Raw genomic sequence first — 20,272 nt, forward strand, 5'->3', positions numbered from 1 at the left:
GCCGCGCTTCCGCTTCCTGCGGGATGGAGGCGGCGCGGCGGCTGCCGGTGGTGCTCCGGCTGCTGCTGCCGCTGCTGGCGGCGGCGCTGGGCGCGGCGGGGCGCGGCGGCCCCGGGCCCGTCACCTGCGGCTCTGTGGTGAAGCTGCTCAACGTTCGGCACAACGTGCGGCTGCACTCGCACGATGTGCGCTACGGCTCCGGTAACTGACGCGGCCCGCGCCCCCCTCATCCCTCCCCGTACTTCCCCCGCGTTGGGCTGAGCTTGCTGTGATGGTTGTTCTCCCTTCTCCGCAGGAAGCGGGCAGCAGTCGGTGACCGGGGTGTCGGCGGCGGATGACGGGAACAGCTACTGGCGGGTGCGGGGCCGCACGGCCGCCGTGTGCCAGCGGGGCACGCCGGTGCGCTGCGGGCAGGCCATCCGCCTCACGCACCTGGGCACCGGCCGCAACCTGCACAGCCACCGCTTCACCTCGCCGCTCTCCGGGAACCAGGTACCGCCCGGGGATCACCGCACCCGCTCCCCAGGCTCGGCGTCTTTCCCTGGGCATCACGGGGCCCGCCTTGTCACTCGGGTCTTGCCGGGTCCACTGTGTCTTTGCTGCGTTGTCTCTGTCCCTGTCCATCCTGCTGGGTCTCCCATGTTACTGCCAGCCCCATTTTATTCCCCAGTTATTCTCCTGGGCTCTCCCAGCCATATCCTCCATATGCCTGCTAGCGTTTCCTAATTCCCCAAATGTGTCCCCCATGTCCTCAGCGGTCCCACCTTGTTCCCCAGTTCAGACTGGGTCTCTTCTCAGGCTGGGTCTCTACCAGCACTGTCTTGTTCCCAGGTCCCGGCTGGGTCCCTGCCAGTCCCACCTTGTTCTCCACTCCCTACCGACTCCTCGATGCCCTGCTAGTGCCTGAATCCCAACCAGAGCCTCAGTCACACCCAGGTCTCTCCTTCCCTCCTATACCCAGCTCCTTTCTCTGCCCACCTCAACCCTCCCCTTTTTTCATCCCTCAAACGAGCTGTTCTTCACCCCCAGGAGGTGAGTGCATTCGGGGAGGCCGGCGAGGGCGACTATCTGGACGACTGGACAGTGGTGTGCAGTGGGACCTACTGGGTGCGGGACGACGAGGTGCGCTTCCAGCACACCTCCACCGACGTCTTCCTCTCGGTGACCGGCGAGCAGTACGGGCGGCCCATCCACGGGCAGAAGGAGGTGCACGGCATGGCCGCCTCCAGCCAGAATAACTACTGGAAGGTGATGGAGGGCATCTTCATGCAGCCCAGCGAGGCCTTCCAAATGGAGCAGTACCACGCTGAGTTGTGAGGGACGGACAGACTGATGCTGAGCCTCTGGGCGCTGCCCTGCTGTGTTTGGGACTGCTGAGTGCAGGGGATGTCTCCTGTCCTCACCCTGGGACTGACGCACACCACTGACACAGGCCCCCAGCACAAAGCAGATCTCAGTGTCCTGAATTCATTGTGGAGAAAATTCCGTTGTCCCAAATCTGACACTAAACACGTTCCAGCGTCCAGACCTGACTCCGAAGCAGCTCCCAACATCCTAAAACCACTACAAAGCAGATCCCAATGTCCAGACCTGACCCACAACAGAGCCCAGCATCCTAGATCGGCACAAAGCAGATCCAAACATCCCAAATTAGCACAAAGCTCAACATCCAGACCTGACCTAAAATAAATACCCAAACTCCCACCCTGTCCCTTTGCAGCCCGCTCTGTCCAAGGACCCGCCCCTTAAAGGACTGCTGTCCCTGGGAGCTGTACCCCGAACTGTTCCACATGCCCTGCGAGGAGCTGGGGCCATAAAAATGCTGAACTCTGCCCTGTGGTGTGGCTGTTTGTGTGAGGGATGCAGGTGACATCTGGCACTGGGGGCCAGACCCGGTGTCATCTGCACTTGCCCCATCCTTGTGCTGCCCCTGGTGTCATCCACTTGCCCCATCCCAGTGCCAGACCTGGTGTCACCCCCGTGCTCCTCACTCCATCCCAGTGTCAGACCCGGTGTCACTCCTCTCCACATCCTGGTGCTGCCCTGGAGTCATCTTTCTCCCCATCCTGGTGCTGCCCGGTGTCTCCCCGTCTGCATCCCTGTCCACATCCCGGTGTCCCCCTGTCCTCATTCTTGTCCCGATCCCGGTGTCCCTCTGTCTCCATCCCGGTGCTGTCCCCGTGTCCCTGCTGTCCCTATACCGGTGCCGTCCCGGTGTCCCTCTGTCCGCATCCCCGCTGTCCCCCCTGTCCCTATGCCGGTGCTGTCCCCGCTGTCCCCGTGCCGGTGCGGGGCGCTGCGGCAGCCGCTGTCCCCGGGAAGGCGCCGCTCGGCCCCGCAGGCCCCGCCCGGTCCCGCCCCTCCCAGCGGCCACTCGGGGTGCGCGGGCGGCCCCACGGGCGGCGGCGGCGGCGGCGCCGGCGCCGGGGCCGGGGCGGGCGGGAGGGAGGGAGGGGGTCCGAGCGGGGGCCGGGGGCCGCACCGGGGCCGTGCCCGCCATGCCGCCGCCGCTGCCCGCCGCGCTCCTCGCCATCGTCTTCATCGCGCTGCTCGCCGGGCTGCTGGCGCGGTCAGGGCCTGCCGGGAGGGTCTGGGGGTGCCCGCGGGGGCTCGGGGGCGTGTGACAGAGCCGGGGAGGGGGCACGGCGGTGGCAGTGGGGTGACGGAGGGTTGGGGGGTGGCAGCGCGGCGGGTGGGGCTGTGCCGCGGTGGGAGGAGCTCGCCAGGGTCAAGGGGAGGCCCGAGGGGCTGGCAGCGAAGGGTGCGGGTGTTTTGGGGGCCCGCGGGAGTTCTGGGGGGTGGTAAGGATGGTTGGGGTAGTGTCGGGGCTGAGGGTGAGATGTTTGGGGTCTGGGAGGAGGGAAGCAGAGGGAAAGGGGACAAAGAGGATTTGGGGGGCTCACAGGGAGCCTGCAGGGAGTTGGGGGGTTGTAGAGCTGGGTGTCAGAAGCTTGGGGGCTTAGAAAAGTTCAGAGGTGTCGGGGGGGTGTTAGGAGTTGTTGGGGGTGGCCATGCAGGGTCTCTTCCCTACCATGAGGCCCTGGGAGCTCCTGTCCAGCTGTGGGTGCTGGAGCTGGTGCTCAAAGGACGATGAGCATCCCTAGACCCCATCTCCGGAGGGGAGGCTGACCCTGACCTTCCCCCTGTTCCCACAGATGGCTGGCATGTCGCCTGGCTGTCACCTGGTGCCGGCAGAAGCTTCATGCAGAGCTGAAGATCGGCTCCTTTGGCTTCTTCTGGGCCCAGAACATCAGCCTCAAATTCCAGCGGGAGCAGCAGACTGTGGTGCGTACCTGGGCAAGGGGTGGTCGCTGGCAGACAAGGCAGGGAGGGTGGTTGCTGTCACTTCCAGGCTGGCAGCAAATCCATGGAGCCACTCTCCTGTTGAACACCCCCATGGCTGGTGCCAGGCCTTTCCTCCCATGGCCAGACTTGGGGTTTTGGCTTGCATGATCCTAGGCACTGGGAGTGGAGTGGGAACGTTGAGATGAGCATCACAAGGCAGAGCCAAGTTGTTTCTTCTTTGACCTGCCTGTGTGTCCTTACAGGAGATCGACAACGTTTGGATCTCCAGCAAACTGAGCCGGGAGCTGCCGTACGTGTCTGCACCCCAGCTCCCTGCCTGCTCCTTTCGGGGGTCAGGCTCACCCCTCGCCCTGCTTGCCGTCCTGCTGCCTTTACACCTTCCTGCCCTCCTTATACCCCTGTGGTCAGCTCTGTGAGGGAGTGACCCACGCTTGGAGGTGGCAGTGTCCTGTGGGTGCCTTTGTGCTGGTCCTACACGCTCCTGGGGTAGGGGAAGTCCCAGGTGACAGGGCCAGGTGTGCCAAGTGTGAGCTCTTGTCAGAGCTGCCTGTGCTGTTGTTCCCCAGGCGCTACTTCGAGCTGTGTTTTGGCGAGGTGCGAATCCGCACGGATCTCCAGAAGGGTCCTGGGTTCCAGCCAACTGTCCCAGAGGCTCCCAGAGAAGCTCATGGAAATGAAAGCAGAACAGATCTGACCCTTAAACCCTCCCTGCTGAGGCTCCTTAGCCAGGTGAGGCACTGGCTCGGTGAGAGTCTGCTGTGGGCTGCGCTGCTGTCGGATATCCCTCACAGCAGCACCTTCCCCCCAGCTCTTTTCCATTCACTTGGATTCCATCAACATCATGGTTCTGCACGTGGCCACCTCAGAGTCTCTCTGGCACATCCAGGCCAGCCAGACACGTCTCCTCCTGAATGGCAATGGGAAGAGGTAATGCTGTGCTCATACCCCACTCTGCTTCCAGGGCAGGGAAGCTCCTCTGACCCCAGCCTGGTTTCTCTCCTCTCTTTGTCCCACTCAGCAGCATCCCATGTCACCTGTGGTGTGACGCATTAACCTCCTCTGAGGCTGGCCTGGTTCCTTTTCCTGTCACAGGAAGCTTGAGTTTTGTGTTCTCCAAATAATGTGGTGTGCATGGAGTTAGGGCATGCTCTGCTTTTGGGAGCAGAGACTTGGGGTCCCTGTGTCCCACAGGAAAGAGGGCAGGAACTTGTTTTGGCAGCAGCAAGATCCACATCCTCCTTCTGTTCTCTGCTCTCCCCAGCCTCACGTGCGAGGTGAGCCTGACAAAGGTGAACAGCAAAGTCCTCCGGAGCAGCCAGCTGGTGAGTGCTGGAGGAGGGAGAAATTCCACACTTGGATCCTGGGCACTGGCTCTCTAGGACATGCTGATGATCTATTCCAGGCTGTCCCTGAGGCTGGGTGATGCTGTCAGGTGCTGGGCTCTCTGCCGTGCCCAGCTCTCCACCTGCAGCACGCACTGTGTGACTCCCTGTGTGACTCCCTGTGTGCTCCTTGCTGTGTCCCCTGTGCACAGGATGACACGTGCCTGGCAGAGCTGGCCCTGGCACTGTCCCTCTCCCTGGAGATCAGCAGCAAGCGGCGGCTGGTGGGCGTCCGGCTCTGTGTCCGCACGCTGCAGGCAGAGCTGCACGAGGGGCTTTTCTGCAGCCCCCTCCTGCACCACGTCACTGCTGGGGCCCAGCACAGCAGCGTGGGGGAAGAGCCCAGCACAGGTCAGGACAAGGAAAGGGACAAGCTCTGGGCAGGGCAGGGGCTGGTGGCCCCCATAGTTGCACTGGAGACAGAGGGATTTGGCTGTGTGATCATTCCCTCCTGCTCCGGAGTGTGTAGGTTTGGGCAAGTCTTTCCCGTGACTCTCTCTGTGCTTCTCCAGGCCCAGGGGAGCCCCCGAAGTCCCTGTCTGTGCTGAGCAGGGACACACTGAAGCTCATCCCCAGGAGGGTGGAGATGAAGCTGGAGAACACCAGCATGGTGCTGTCCATGAACAGCCAGAAGAGGTGAGGGGCAGAGTGTCTGAGTCCAAAGTAATGCTGGGGACATGGACCTGGGGACAACTGTGCCATTCCCTTCTCGTCCCTTGGTTCTGCTAGGCTGCAGAGACCGAGTCCTAGAGCCCACTCCAGTGGGAAGGACTGAGCTTAGGCTGGAGCTGGCCTCTTGGGGAGGGAAGAAGGCATGTGAGCTGGTTCTCCAGCTGACGGGATCCTCAGGCAATGGAATGAGAGCACTGGGCTGTGCTGCTGCTGGGCACTGGCTGCTGTGTTTGTCCACGCCAGCATGCTGGTCAGCTGGTGATGAGAGACAGGGAGATGGAGGAAATGACAGTGCAGTTCACTCCTGGCAGTGACTCCCTGTGTCTTCCAGGCACCTCACCTGGAGCCTGAAGCTGTTGCAGTTTCTATATCAGCGTGAAGAGGAGCAAATCCCATTGCGCAACTTCACGCCCACCTCAGACCTGGACCAAATGAGTGTAGATCTCCAGCTGGAGGGCAAGTAGCCAGGAGGGCGCTGATGGGACAGGGCTGCCATCACTGCCCTCTGCCACCCCTCTTTTGTGCTCCTCTGTCCCCGCAGATGGCCTTCTCCTGTCTCAGAGCCGCCAGCGCATCGTGTGCCTCAACTCCCTGAAGACCAGTGTGCAGGTGAGTGAGTGCTGGGCACACTCTGTCCCCTGGGGATGGCTGGTTTGGCTCCTGGCATGAGTTTTTTGCCACCTGGCCCTTTCCCTGGTCTAGGTCACAGCCATTGACCTCTCGGCTGCTGTACTGCTCAATACCTGCATCATCCACTACCGTCACCAAGAGTTTTCACACTGGCTGGGCCTGTTGGCACAGGAATACAGGTGCCAGGCGGTGCCTGTCCCCAGCCAAGGGCACAAGGGAAGGTAAATTTGGCCTCAGTGCAGCTGCTGGTATCACAGCTTGTTTCCTCTTGCTGGCCACGGTCTGGCACAGCGCCTGGGCACTCAGCTCCTTACCTGTGCACTGCCTGTGGGATGGGGAGGCTGGTCAGGAAGTGATCAGGGAGCCCCTGCAGAGAGGACATCCCTCTGGGCCTGCTCTCTGCCAGGCTCTATGGCACACAGCTCCCAGTAACAGCCCATCCCTGCTTGTCCCCTGCAGGAGCTATCCCCAAATCCTAGCACCCATCATCCTGTGTGCCTCACTGTCCAACGTCAATGTGTCCGTGCAGCTTGGAGACACGCCACCCTTCGCCTTGGGCTTCAACTCCATCTCTGCAGGTACAGGCTGGATCAGGGAGGTGCTGGGCTCTTCTTGGGGCCTGCCAGAGAGGCACTGGGATGGGACTGGGGTGGGCCGTGCTGCCGCTGTGCTTGCCCGTGTGTGTGGGGCCAGGGGCTGCCGATCCCTGTCTGGTTGTGCCTGGGGTGCCCATGTTTGGGTGAGCCTTGCCTGCACTTCCTCCCTCCTCTGTGCCCACAGACTACCAGCACCTGCGGCCACAGAGCGTGCACCAGCGAGCAGTGCTGGCCGTGGACCACCTGTGCTGGCGAGTGGGCAACGATTCCCACATCCAGCGTGCCCCACATCCCCCCAACATGCATGTGTGGGGAGAAGCCCTCATCCTCGACTCCTTCAACCTCCAGGTGAGGGGCGAGCCAAGGGATCAAGGGGTGGCTTTCAGTCTCAGACTCCATGTGGGTGGCACAGGGATGTGTGGTGGCACAGGGATGTCCTGCAGTCTGAGAGTGATTATCCTGTTTGTCCTGCAGGGCAGCTACAACCAGCCCCTGGGCATGTCCAGTGCCCAGTCGGATACGCTCTTCCTGGATTGCACCATCCGGGGGCTGCAAGTGGAGTCGTCTGACACCTGCACTGAGTGCCTGGCCAGGGTCCTGCCTCTGTTCTGCCTGCAGCCTGATGGGGCTGAACTTGCCAAGCAGCCGCCCTCTGCCTCCAGTGAGCCCTGGGGGCTGCTCTGGAAGGTGGATCTGAAGGTGGAGGACGTGAACCTTTTCACACTCTCAGCCCTAGTGGGTAAGTAATGTCCAAGCTGATCCCAGATGGCTGTCCTGGAATAACCCCGCAGTCAGAGGAACCTGGCAGGTTGTGGTGTGCCTCGTCTGTGCCTCCAGCACTGACCTGCTGTCTCTCCAGGTGCCCTGGAGCTGCGGCTGGACACACTGACCGTCCTGGGAAGTGCTGAGAGCTGCACAGTCAGCGTCCAGGGCATGGTGCTGGCCTTGGTGAAGAGCATCACTGAGAAGATGCAGCCGTGCTGCAAAGCTCCTGCCATCCCCAACCCCATGGCCAACCTCTCCGTGCTCTCTGTCACCTACCACAGCAGCATCCGCTCCCTGGAGGTTGGTTTTGCTGTTGGGCCACTGCTTTGTCCAGTATGGGGATAGATGGGGCAGGGGGAAGATTGGCGGGCACGAAAGGGGCTGGGGAGAAGATGGGGCTGTGCTGTGCTGGCCCTGGCAGTGATGTGGTACCTGCTCACTCTCTCTGATGCAGGTGCAGTGCGGCGAGGGGCTGGCAGTGCTGTGGAGCCCACCTGACCACATGCACCTGTACCATCACATCCTGGCCACCCTGCAGTGCCACGAAGCCTTGAGGAGCGCCCTCGGCTACAGGACGCTTCCCTCCCTGCCCCCAGAGAGTCCCATGTCCCACCCAGCCACCCCTACTGAGTCACCAGGGTCTCTCCAGCCAAAAGGGCCCCCTCCCAAAAGACTCCTGTCCCTGTCCCTGGAGCTGAGCTCTGCCAAGCTCACAGCCTTTGTCTCTGAGGCCAACTACATCAGCCTGGCTGCAGAACGGACCTCGGTGAGCTGGCACGGCGGTGCCCTGCACGGCTACTGCCCTGAGCTGGCTGCTGGCTTTGATGGACACAGCATCTTCAGCTTCAAGGAGGTGGAGGTGAAGCTGCTGCCGGAGCTGGAGGAGGTCGTCCGGCACCGCGACGCCTTCCCCACGCTGCGCACCCTCCGCAACCGCGGCTGGGCCTTCTCCTTCGCCAGCGTGACCATCGAGTTCCCCTACCAGTACGACTTCTCCCGCACGCTGGACGCTGCTGTGGGCGTGCAGAAGTGGCTGAAGGGCCTGCACCGGCCTGGGCGCTCCACCAGCACAGCCCTGCCCCCCGACCTCCTGCTCAAAGTCACCCACTTCTCCTGGGTCTTCCTGGATGATGTCTTTGAGGTCAAGTTGCGAGACAACTACGAGCTGATGAAGGATGAGAGCAAGGAGAGCGCCAAGCGCCTGCAGCTGCTGGACGCCAAGGTGGCTGCGCTGCGCAAGCAGCACGGGGAGCTGCTGCCTGCCCGCAAGATCGAGGAGCTCTACGCCTCCCTGGAGAAGAAGAACATCGAGATCTACATCCAGCGCTCGCGGCGCCTCTACGCCAACACGCCCATGCGGAGGGCCCTCCTCACCTGGACCCTGGCCCACCTGGAGCTGGTGGCCATGGCTGATGAGTCCTTCCACGGCACGGAGCGTGTGTTGGAGCAGATGAGGGACCTGGATGATGTCAGCCCGTTCCCCCCAGAGGGTCTGGAGATGGTCACCCAGTGGTGCCGCATGATGAAGGGCACAGTTGGCAGCTTCTTTGGTGAGTTGCTTTGTGGGAGGGTGCCCTTGGAGGACAGCACGATGGCTGTGGCCTGTGCCGGCACAGACAGGGAAAACAATTTTTAGAAGTTCAAAGGGAGTGGGAAGGAAGCAGAGATGTGACAGGACCATGGCTCCTACTGTGGCCCAGAGTGGGGGACTGCCTGTCTCTTTGCTGCCCCATCCCTCAGCCCTTCCTGCCCCCGCAGTGAGGATCCGTGACTACCCCCGGTACCTGTTTGAGATCCGGAACTGGCAGCTCTCGGGCCGGCTGATTGGAGCCGAGCAGTGCGGCCAGGCCTGCTCCCGGCGCCGCCAGGTCCTGAAGCTGGGGCTGCCCTGGGGCGATGCCACGGTGGAGAGGAACATGCCACCCTTGAAGTTCTACCATGACTTTCACTGTAAGAGCTGGGGGAGTGGGGGGCTCTGTGGTGGGGTAAGGGACAGGGCAAATAGCTGAGCCAACCTCTGTGTCCTCAGCTGTGATCTCCCAGTACACCATCGTGTGGGGGCCCTGCTGGGACCCGGCCTGGACCCTAATTGGCCAGTGTGTGGATCTCCTCACCAAGCCCTCAGAGGACCCCAGTGCTCCATTGCCCTGGTGGGACAAGAGCCGCCTTCTCTTCCACGGAGACTGGCACATGGACATTGAACAGGCCAACCTGCACCAGCTGGCCACCGAGGTGGGTGCTTCTGGACTGGGGAACAACACGGTGTGGGGCCAGCTCACACCTGCCTCTCCTCACGCCTGCCCTTGCAGGACCCCTACAACACCACAGAGAACATGCACTGGGAATGGAGCCAACTCTCCTTCCACTGGAAGCCCGGACAGTTTGTCTTCAAGGGCAACCTGGATATCAATGTCCGGACAGCCTCCAAGTAAGTGTGGGGCCATGAGCATGAGGGGCCTTCAGCAGTGCAGGAGGGTGACTGGGGTCTCTGTCTGCATTCAGGTATGACGACTGCTGCTTCCTGCACCTGCCTGACCTGTGCATGACGCTGGACCTGCAGTGGCTGTGCCACGGGAACCCCCACGACCACCACGGCGTGGTGCTGCGCTCCCCTGAGTTCCTGCCCGAGGTGCCAGTGGGGCAGCAGTATGACTCCTACCGTGCCTTCCGCTCCGAGAACCTCAACCTCTCCATCCGGATGGACCTGACACAACCCAGTAAAGGTGGCTGACAGCGTCCTGGGGATCTCTTGGGGACAAGAGGCATAGGGCATAGGGCTGGTTGTGGGTTGGGTGCCCCATGGTGCTGGTTGATAGTGGGTATATTCTCAGAGCACTCTCAGCCCCGGATCCTGCTCTACAGCAGCACCCTCCGCTGGATGCAGAATTTTTGGGCCACATGGACCAGTGTGACGCGGCCCATCTGCCGTGGGAAGCTCTTCAACAACATGAAACCCAGCAAGAAGAAGCTGGGGCAGCATTACAAGCAGTTGTCCTATACTGCGCTCTTCCCTCGGCTGCAGGTAATTCCCGGATGGGAATCTGGTGTTTCCTCCCTGTTCTCTGCTGGACTTTCAGCTCCTGCTCTCTGCTCCCTCTCAGGTGCATTACTGGGCCTCCTTTGCCCAGCAGCGGGGGATCCAGGTGGAATGCTGCCAGGGACACATCTTCACTCGGGGCACACAGCGGCTCATCCCACAAGGTGAGTGGGAATCCTGCCAGCAGCACTTCCAGGTACAGCAGGGCCCTGGCTGACCCCTGTCCCTGTCCCCCAGCCGGCACGGTGATGCGACGCCTCATTTCGGAGTGGAGCATCACGCAGATGGTGAGTGACCTGAGCCAGGTCACCGTGCACCTCATGGCCTCCACTTGTGACGAGAATGCCGACCACCAGCTTGACACCCTGGTGAAGAAAACCCACCTGCTGAGCCTGTCCTCCCTCACGTACCAGCGGCACAGCATCCGCACGGCTGAGGAGGTACCACTGCAAACAGGGCACAGCAGCTTGTGCTGGCCTGGTGGCATCTCCAGGACAAGGAGATGTTGGTTGTTGGATGCAATGGGGAAGGGATTTGGCTGGGGAAGAGACAGAACTTCAGGGCCTCCAATCCAAGCACCTGACTTTGTGCCCATGCTGTGGTCCCTGAGGTGGTCCGGGCTCCACGCTCTGCCTGAAGGACTGGCAGGGCTCCTAGTCCCAGTGGCATGAGGCCACTAGGCAGGGCCAGAGGTGGCTTTGCTGTGCTGAGGCACTGACCCTCTGTGCCCAGGAGCTGCCCCTGCGTGATGGGGACGACGGTTTCCACACGCATCAGCTGCACTTGGTGGACCTGCGGGCATCCTGGACCACCACGAACCGGGACATCGCCTTCGGCCTCTACGACGGCTACAAGAAAGCGGCTGTGCTCAAACGTAACCTGTCCACCGAGGCCCTGAAGGGGCTGAAGATCGACACACAACTGCAGGCCAAGAAGCTGAAGCGGGGCTCACTCTCTGCTCACTCCATCCCTGCCAGAGTGACTGCTCCCATCACCAGCGGCCGTCCTGAGAGAGCCTCCTCAGGGGGTGAGCACAGTGGGGAGGACAGCAAGGGGAAGCCCACAGCTCTAACCTGTGCCTGCTTTCATTCTGTACATTTGAGCCATCCACCCACAGCTTTACACTGAACCTTTCTCCTTCCCCAGGGGCCTACATGCTGCAGAAGCTCATTGAGGAGACGGACAAGTTTGTGGTTTTCACAGAAGAGGAGTCGGGGGCCAGCGAGCAGCTCTGCGGCATCGCCGCCTGCCAGACCGACGACATCTACAACCGCAACTGCCTCATCGAGCTGGTGAACTGCCAGGTACCTGCCCCACGGCCTGGCTGTGACAGGGGCTGTGCCTGCTCCAGAAAGGTCCATAAGACCCTTGGGGTCTTTCCCCCCACAGATGGTTCTGCGTGGTGCAGAGACAGAGGGATGTGTGATCGTGTCTGCCGCAAAGGCACAGCTGCTGCAGTGCCAGCACCACCCTGCCTGGTACGGGGACACTCTGAAGCAGAAGACATCCTGGACGTGTTTGCTGGATGGCATGCAGTACTTTGCCACAACAGAGAGCAGCCCCTCTGAGGGGGAGCATGGCCAGCTCTGGCTGGAGGTGAGCGTGTGGTGGGTGAGCTACACGGGGGACAGGCAGTGCTGTCTGTGCCCTGGCCAAGCCAGGGAACGTGGGGACAGCCAGCAGTGCCTCCTTGCCTCCCCAGGTGAAAAATATTGAGGAGCATCGTCAGCGGAGCCTGGACTCGGTGCAGGAGCTGATGGAGAGCGGGCAGGCAGTGGGGGGCATGGTCAGCACCACCACAGGTACTGCCCTCAGCCCTGGCTGCTCTGCCTACTGCAGTCCCACTGGGGTGTCACCCCAGGGCTGGTAGAGCTGAGAGCACCTGGCCTGTCCCTGTGCGGCTCCAGGAGGTGGCTGATGCTCCAAGCGCTGCCCTGTGCAGTCCCAGTGTGCCGGGACATGACACTCTGTGGTCTCTCTGCCTGTCCCCAGACTGGAATCAGCCCTCGGAAGCCCAGCAGACCCAGCAGGTGCAGAGGATCATCTCTCGCTGCAGCTGCCGCATGTACTACATCAGCTACAGCCACGACATCGACCCTGAGCTGGCCACGCAGATAAAGCCCCCTGAGACCCCTGCCAACCAGGAGAAGGAGGATCTGCTGAAGAAGCAGGAGGGTGGGTGCAGTGTGCCTTGAGGGGGTAGGGCTCTGGGCTGACCCATGGATAACTCCAGGGGTGGTCTCCTTTGGCCCTGCTGGGGTCAGAGGGCTGCATACAGGAGGGGTCCCCAACACATTTCTGGCCATGCTGAGGCCCCACTTGCCCTTTGTGTCCCTGCAGGAGCTGTGGACACCTTCACCCTGATCCACCACGACCTGGAGATCTCCACCAACCCTGCCCAGTATGCCATGATCCTCGACATAGTCAATAACCTGCTGCTGCACGTGGAGCCCAAACGCAAGGTACCCACGGGGCTCCAGGTGTCCGTGCCACTCACTGCACCCAGGCAGTCCTAACCTTACCCTATTCCTGTGTCCAGGAGCACAGTGAGAAGAAGCAGAGGGTGCGTTTCCAGCTGGAAATCTCCAGCAACCCTGAGGAGCAGCGCAGCAGTATCCTACACCTGCAAGAGGCTGTGAGGCAGCACGTGGCCCAGATCCGGCAGCTGGAGAAGCAGATGTACTCCAACATGAAGGTGAGCCCACATCCCTGGCTCCCTGGGATCCCCACTCCAGGGCAGAGGGTGCTGAGGAGTGTCTGATTGTCTGTCCTTCAGTCCTTGAAGGATGACAGCAAAAACGAGATCCTGCTCGACCTGAACCACCGACTGCAGCAGCAGCTGAGCCAGGAAAAAGCTGACCTGCAGCTAGAGAGTGAGGAGCTGAACATACTGATCAGGTAGGACAAGGGGGAATGGCTTTAAACTGAGAGTAGGTTTGGATTGGATATTAGGGAGAAATTCTTTCCAGTGAGGCACTGGCACAGATTGCCCAAAGAAGCTGTAGCTTCCCCATTCCTGGAAGTGTTCAAGGATAGGCTGGATGGGGCTTGGAGCAACCTGGGACAATGGGAGGTGTCCAACCCAAACCATTCTGATTCTATGCTCTCAGCCTTCCCCAGCATTGTCTCCCTTACTCTAGGACTCTCACATCCCAGCTCTCTCCTCTGTGCTGCAGGTGCTTCAAGGACTTCCAGCTGCAGCGAGCCAACAAGATGGAGCTGCGAAAGCAGCCGGAGGACGTGAGCGTGGCACGGAGGACCGAGTTCTACTTTGCCCAGGCACGCTGGCGCCTGACAGAGGAGGATGGGCAGCTGGGCATTGCTGAGTTGGAGCTCCAGCGCTTCCTCTACAGCAAGGTGTGGAGTTGGACAGTGCCCACAGCCCCTGAGCTGGGGACAGGGACACTGGGAGCTGATGGCTTTGTCTGCACAGGTCAACAAGTCTGATGACACGGCCGAGCATCTGCTGGAGCTGGGCTGGGTGACCATGAACAACCTGCTGCCCAACGCTGTGTACAAGGCAAGTGACAGCTAGGGGAGCAGTTCTGCATCCTGGGAACCCACGGGTGGCCTGGACAGAGCGGCCTGTCCTCACCCCAGCCACCCATCCTCTTCCCTGCAGGTGGTGCTGCGCCCCCAGAGCTCCTGCCAGTCCGGCCGGCAGCTGGCCCTGAGGATTTTCAGCAAGGTCCGGCCACCCGTGGGAGGCATCTCCATCAAGGAGCATTTTGAGGTGCCAGGGCTGAGCTGGGAGGTGCCAGGGTCTCTGTGGGGCACAGGTAGTGTGTGCCTGGCTCTGACATGTCTCTTTCCCGCAGGTGAATGTGGTGCCTCTCACCATCCAGCTCACCCACCAGTTCTTCCACAGAATGATGGGTTTCTTCTTCCCTGGCCGTAATGTGGAGGAGGAGGAGGTGGGGGATGAGGAAGATAAGTCCAAGCTGGTGACAACAGGTGAGAGGCTCGTGATCACCTCCTCTCTGGACGTCCTCAAGCAGCTCTGGCTGCGTGTCTAGGATATGTTTGTGGGCAGCTGCTGTCCAGCCGTGAGTTGAGGAACAGGGATTTGTGGTCTCCCCTGTGGACAGCGAGATGGTGGGAGGGTTGGGGTCGTGGCTGACCCCTGACTGGACACCACCATCACCTCGCACCCTGTTTGCCCCAGGGATCCCCGTGGTGAAGCCGCGGCAGCTGATCGTGGCCGATGACTCACTGGGCCCAGGGAAGGGAGTTGCTCAGGGACTGAATCGGACAGCAGGAGTCAGAAGATCATTCCGAAAAGCGCCTGAGGTACCTCCTGCTGCCGTGAGGGGGGAATCTGCGAGAGCCCTGCTGTGGTGCCAGTCTGTTTTCCCTTAATTGTAGGGCTGGGTAGCCATGTCCTCCCACACTTCCCTCCCACGCCTGTCTGTTTTCTCCTGCTCCCTCCCACCATGAGGATTTGTATCCTTTACAACCAGGCGCCTGCACGCTTGATGTGATCCCTGTATCTGATTTTTCCAGCACCATGCCAGAGCAGCTCTCACCTCTCCCTGATGAAGCAATGCCGTGGCCTAGTGCCCAGCTGTCCCTTCCCTGCTGGTTCCTGGCTGTGTCTCTTCTCCTTCCCTTCTGCTCATGGCTTCTGCTCTGTCCCCAGCATCCCGTGGATGACATCGACAAGATGAAGGAGCGTGCAGCCATGAACAACTCCTTCATCTACATCAAGATCCCGCAGGTGCCACTCTGTGTCAGCTACAAGGTGTGAGACCGGTGGGACAGGGCATGCTTGGGGTGGTCTGGGCCATCGTCCCACACTGCCTGACACCTGTGTCACACAGGGGGAGAAAAACAGCGTGGACTGGGGTGACCTGAACCTGGTGCTGCCGTGCCTGGAGTACCACAATAACACATGGACATGGCTGGACTTTGCCATGGCGGTGAAGAGGGACAGCCGCAAAGCCTTGGTGGCACAGGTACGTGGGACCACAGCCCTCTTCCCACTCCAGAGGCTGCCAGAGCTGCTCTGCCCAGGGTGGAGATGGTAACCCCAGGGTGGGTGGCACGTTCCCCGGAGTGGGAAGCAGCTGCACTGGCTCAGCAGCTCAGGCTGTCAACCCATGCCAAGGGCCCAGGGTGTGGCCACGGGGGTTGCTGAGCCCCCGACTCCCGGGGCAGGTCATCAAGGAGAAGCTGCGCCTGAAGCCGGCGGCGGGCGCTGAGGCCCGAGGGAAGCTGGAGAACAAATCTGATGGGACCATCCAGCAGCAGGAGGAGGACGAGAAGGCTCGACTGCTCATCGGGCTGAGTGTGGGCGAGAAGAACCCCAGCAAGAAGTCGATCTTCGGCAGGCGCAAATGACAGCAGCACCCGGCAGGCCGGGAAGGGACTTGGGGTGCCCCGTGCTCCCCCCTTGGGGGGCACTCCAAAGATGGAGGGGGGGCTGTGCTGCTCGGCAGTGCCCAAGGAGGGCTCAGCCACCTGCAGGCCCTCAGTAGCCCCATCTGTGGGGCAGAGGTGGAGCAGCACAGGGAAATGGGGCACAGGGTGCTCCGGGGCTGCTGTGTGGGGTGCAGAACCCTTGTGCCAAGGGCTCCTGCAAGCTTCCCCCCCCTCCCTGCTGTGCGGGTGCTGGGCCCAGCCCCTGGGCCTGGTGAAGCAGCAGGATCGCTCCAGGCTGGGAAAAAGGGGAACGGGAGAGAGTTTAAATAAAGAGTTTTTAATTTGGGACAGGCTCGGGACAGTGGCTTGTTTCTTGCCTCACCCTGCAGTATTAGGCTCAGCACCATGCCCCACCTCAGCCTGGCAGCTCCCCATCTTTGGGGGCTTCACCCCTTGCCCTTCCCCAGCAGTTGCTCAGGGCACACATTTTGGGGCTCAGGGCACCCCTGCATGGCCCTGGGCTCAGCCTGTGCATTTATCCCTTTGCAGTCCCCTCTGTGTGCCCAGAGCCAAGCCGGGGCTCAGCAGGCACCCCTCAGGGCTGCAGCATGTGGGGTGCAAAGAGAGAAGGAAAGGTTGAAGGAGGAGCCCCAGAGTGTGTATGGAGTGGGGCCCGGAGAGGGGCTGGGATCAGTCCTGGGGTGGGATCAGTCCTGGGGTGGGTGCGCAACCCCCAAGTGTGTAGTGGGGGTCCTGGATGGGGAGGGTCGGTCACGGGTGGGTGTCGCGGTGCAAGGGGCAGTCCCGCCGCCGAGCCCCGGGGCGGGGGGTGGTCGCGGCGGGCGGGGCGGGGCGGGGCGGCGGGGTTATGTAAGGCGGCGATTACCGGGGACCGGGCCCGGGGCGCGGCCGGGCGGCGCCGCGATGGGAGCGACGAGCAGCGGCCCCGGCCCGGCCCCGGCTCCGGTGCGGCCCCCCCAGGTGCGTGCGGCGGCATCAGCCCCGGGGATCCCCCCGGGCATCTCCCGCCCCGGGGTCCCCTCGCTGACGCTGTCCCCGGTTCCGCAGGGCCGCGCCGTGGGGTCGTGGGTGCGGGCGCTGTTGAGCCGAGCAGGGTCGGTGCCGGTATCGGTACCGGTGCCGGTACCGGGGCTCGCCTTGGCCCCGCGGGGCCCCGCCGAAGAGCCGCCGCTGCCCGGGTGGCCGCTGCCGCAGCTCGTCTCGTTGTTCCTGCCGGAGTTCCCCGTCCGCCCCTCCGCCCGCCAGCAGCAGCTCAAGGTGCCGTCCCGGGACCCCCACCCTCCGAACGGGGTCCCGGTGCATCCGAACGGGGTCCCCGATCATCCTCCCCCGGACGCGTCCTGCCCGTGCATCCCGCCCCGGGTGCCCTAACGGGTCCCCTCTCACCCTGTACTGTGTCCCTGCTCGTCCTGCTGGGGTTCCTGCACGTTCCCTACCGGGGTTCCCCAGCACCCTGAGTATCCTCCCGCGCCGTCCGTGCATCCCGTGCCGCCATCCCGGCATCGCCGACTGCCTTACCGAGCTCTCCTCGCACGCTCTGCCGGGTCCCTGCGCATCCTACCGGCGTCCCCGGCCGTTCCACCTGGTCCCCTTCTATCCCCGCCGGGTGACCGTGTCGGGTCTCGGTGTATTCTGCCGGGGTTCCTCTGCACCCCACCGGAGCGTGGCATCCCACCGAGGTGCCGCGTACACTCCCGGGGATCCTGTGCATTCTGTCAAAATTCACAGCTGCCGCGTTGGGGTCCCCGTGTCTTTGTGTCCCATACTGGGTCCCCACGAATCCCGCTGGAGTCCCTATTGAGTCCTTCAGGTCCCGATGTATCCCCAGCATCTGCTTTGGGTGCTTTGTGCCCCTACCTTACCCCATGCAGGACCTTCAGCCTGAGCACCCCAAATCCATCTCCATGGCGTGCTCAGCCCCTGTTCCTCCCCTCAGATCCTGGGCTTCGTGGCCAAAGGCTCCTTCGGGACCATCCTCAAAGTGCTGGACTGCGGGCGGGAGAAGGTCTGCGCCGTGAAGGTGGGTGCTGGCCCCTGGGGCCCATGGGTGCCCCCCTGCCCTTGTGCCCCCGAGTGACAGTGCCTCGCCCCCCCAGGTTGTGCCCAAAGTGGAGGTGCTGCGCCGTGACACTCTCAAACAGTGCAAAGAAGAAGTCAGCATCCAGGTGAGGGGGGGTCCAGGAGGGACCCCAGCCCCTGAAGGGGTTTAGGGTGGCCACGGGGACACCAGGAGGTCGTGGGAGCTGCGGATGGGAGATGGCAGAAGTGGGGTCCCCAGCCTCTCGTGGCCCCCTACCCCGGGGGCCGCTCACTCTCTGAGCTTTTGTGTCCCCAGAGACAGGTCAGACATCCGTTTGTCCACGGGCTGGGGGACAGCTGGCAGGGCCAGCGCCACCTCTTCATCAGTGAGTGACCATCTGCCCGCGGGCTCGCCCCGGCCCCCCCTGCCCGCGCACGTGTCCCCGCCGCCCGCACACGTGTCCCCGCACACGCGCGCGCTCCCCCCGCTGCCCCGCGGGGATCCGAGCGCTTCGGCTGCCGGCTGCCGGCTCCCATCTCCCTTCTCCCTTCTCCCATCTCCCACCCCGGGCATGCGGAAGGGGGACAGCGATGGGGACAAGCCACAGCGGGGCAGGGACCGGTGTGGAAGTGAACAAAGCAGCCCAGCGCTGGTGCCTGCCTGGCCCTGCTGGCTGTGTCACCTCAGCCCCTGCAGTTCGTGTGTTCCCCGTGCCTGTGTGACCCCCAAGGACCACGTCACTTTGGTGCCTCATGTGGTCTCGAGTGCTTCTGTGATTCCCAGTGCCCACAGGGCTCTGGTGCTGATGTTACTCACGTGTTCCCATGCCACCTTACTCATGCTTATGTCACCTTAGTACGTAACCAAGTGCTCACATTGCCCTGATGCTTGTGCCACCTTGGTGCCAGTGTGGTCCAGGTGTTTGCGCCACCTTGCTGCCTTTATAACCACCTTGGTGCATGGCCCCAGTGACCCCTCCGCACCCCTGTGCCCATGCAACCCCAGTGTCCCTCGTGCCAACCCAGCCAGTCAGTAAGGTGTGTCACCTGTCCCGGCAGTGTGCACCTACTGCAGCACCGGGGACCTGCACGCGCTGTGGCGCACGGCCGGCTGCTTGGCTGAGGCCACCGTCCGCCTGTTCGCCGCCGAACTGGTGCTGGTGCTGGGTGAGTGATCCTCCACGCTGGGAACAGCCACCACTGTCCCCACCAGCAGAGACCTGCAGGCAGGGTGGGCACTGTGCTGGGAGGGGACACACGGTGCTGATGGCTCTGTCTTGTCCCCAGTGTACCTCCACGACCTGGGCATCATGCACAGAGATGTCAAGGTGGGTGGCAGTGGGGCTGGGGTTGGAGGATGGGGTGGGGGGTCTCTGAACCCCAAGCATGGAGGGGCCACCTCAGTGCCTGTCTCATTTCAGATGGAGAACATCCTCCTGGATGAGAGAGGTAAGAGCCTGCTGGCACTGCCTTGGAGACACCCCATCCACGGGGACATCCTGTCAATGGGGACACCGTCTCTACGGGTTCCCACGTGGTGTCTGGCCCCACAGGGCACCTCAAGCTCACCGATTTCGGCCTCTCCCGGTACTTGCAGTGGGGCGAGCGAGCCCACACAATCTGTGGCACCCTGCAGTACATGGGTAAGGGGGGGCTGTGCTGGGGGTGCTGTGCTGGGGGGCACAGACCCCCAGGTGCTCACCCACTCTCCCCACAGCCCCAGAGGTGCTAAGCGGGGGGCCCTACAGCCACGCAGCCGACTGGTGGTCCTTGGGAGTCCTGCTCTTTGCCCTGGCCAGTGGGAAGGTAAGGACCACAGGGTGGTGGAACAGGGACACCTCGGGGAGACCCCGAATTCACTCTGTGCTCTCCTAGTTCCCTGTGGCTCCAGCGGGTGACCATGTGGCCATGCTGGAACGTGTCAAACAGAGCAGCTACGAGAGCCCACCTGAGTTCAGCCCCGAGCTGGCCCGGCTGCTCGCCGAGGTAACCCCTCCTGCCTGGGTTCTGGGGTCCTCACTGGCCCCTGGGCTGGATGCTGGGATTTCCATTCTCACTGTCCTCGCTCTGTCCGCAGCTGCTGTGCCACAACCCCCTGTACCGCCTACGCTACCTCCACCACTTCCAGGGCCACCCCTTCTTCCGCGGGGTGGCCTTCGACGCTGACCTGCTGCAGAAGGACCCGGTGGTGGTGGCAGTGGCCCCGCGACCCCCCGAGCAGCCCCTACCTGACCCCGCCACTTTCGCCGACTTTGACTACGACCTCGCCGCCCCCCCGGACCGGCCCTGGCCTGGCTGAGCCACCACGGCTGGGACCCTCGGCATCGCTCAGGGACATCCCCCTACCCCGGCAGCGGGTCGGACCCTGCTGGGCCGGGTCCCCCAAGGGGTTACCCCAATCTCATCCCCGGGTACCTCAGCTCTGTACCTCTCCCCGCGGGAGCAATAAACCCGAGAGCCGCGGGCACTGCTGCGGGTGCTGC

The 20,272-nt window shown here is 62.6% G+C and overlaps 3 protein-coding genes across 3 annotated transcripts; all 3 read left to right on the top strand.

The window, feature by feature from the left end:
• The first annotated feature begins 8 nt into the window (after window positions 1–8).
• SDF2 (stromal cell derived factor 2) lies at window positions 9–1,832 on the top strand. Its single transcript, XM_014876402.2, has 3 exons — window positions 9–201; window positions 296–492; window positions 1,030–1,832. The coding sequence occupies exons 1-3, from the start codon at window positions 24–26 to the stop codon at window positions 1,315–1,317; spliced, it is 663 nt and encodes a 220-aa protein (XP_014731888.2). The 5' UTR covers window positions 9–23; the 3' UTR covers window positions 1,318–1,832.
• A 645-nt stretch (window positions 1,833–2,477) lies between these two features.
• Window positions 2,478–16,095, top strand: BLTP2 (bridge-like lipid transfer protein family member 2). The gene is made up of 39 exons (XM_088176908.1): window positions 2,478–2,569; window positions 3,156–3,285; window positions 3,549–3,595; window positions 3,873–4,035; window positions 4,115–4,233; window positions 4,568–4,628; window positions 4,841–5,039; window positions 5,201–5,324; window positions 5,692–5,816; window positions 5,902–5,969; window positions 6,063–6,211; window positions 6,450–6,568; window positions 6,771–6,934; window positions 7,061–7,325; window positions 7,446–7,651; window positions 7,806–8,901; window positions 9,110–9,301; window positions 9,381–9,583; window positions 9,661–9,779; window positions 9,854–10,074; window positions 10,183–10,373; window positions 10,453–10,552; window positions 10,626–10,828; window positions 11,121–11,415; window positions 11,535–11,692; window positions 11,778–11,984; window positions 12,091–12,190; window positions 12,381–12,563; window positions 12,729–12,850; window positions 12,928–13,083; window positions 13,165–13,286; window positions 13,565–13,745; window positions 13,822–13,908; window positions 14,011–14,121; window positions 14,207–14,342; window positions 14,554–14,678; window positions 15,028–15,129; window positions 15,209–15,343; window positions 15,546–16,095. Exons 1-39 carry the CDS (start codon window positions 2,499–2,501, stop codon window positions 15,726–15,728), a joined length of 6,738 nt encoding a protein of 2,245 aa, XP_088033034.1. The 5' UTR covers window positions 2,478–2,498; the 3' UTR covers window positions 15,729–16,095.
• A 578-nt stretch (window positions 16,096–16,673) lies between these two features.
• RSKR (ribosomal protein S6 kinase related) lies at window positions 16,674–20,256 on the top strand. The gene is made up of 11 exons (XM_088177237.1): window positions 16,674–17,027; window positions 17,707–17,790; window positions 17,867–17,935; window positions 18,106–18,175; window positions 18,849–18,956; window positions 19,077–19,117; window positions 19,211–19,238; window positions 19,343–19,432; window positions 19,507–19,595; window positions 19,665–19,775; window positions 19,867–20,256. Exons 1-11 carry the CDS (start codon window positions 16,674–16,676, stop codon window positions 20,086–20,088), a joined length of 1,266 nt encoding a protein of 421 aa, XP_088033363.1. The 3' UTR covers window positions 20,089–20,256.
• Window positions 20,257–20,272: the final 16 nt, after the last annotated feature.

This window comes from Sturnus vulgaris, chromosome 21 (genome assembly GCF_052056855.1).
Source record: "Sturnus vulgaris isolate bStuVul1 chromosome 21, bStuVul1.hap1, whole genome shotgun sequence".
Classification (NCBI taxonomy): Eukaryota; Metazoa; Chordata; class Aves; order Passeriformes; family Sturnidae; genus Sturnus; species Sturnus vulgaris.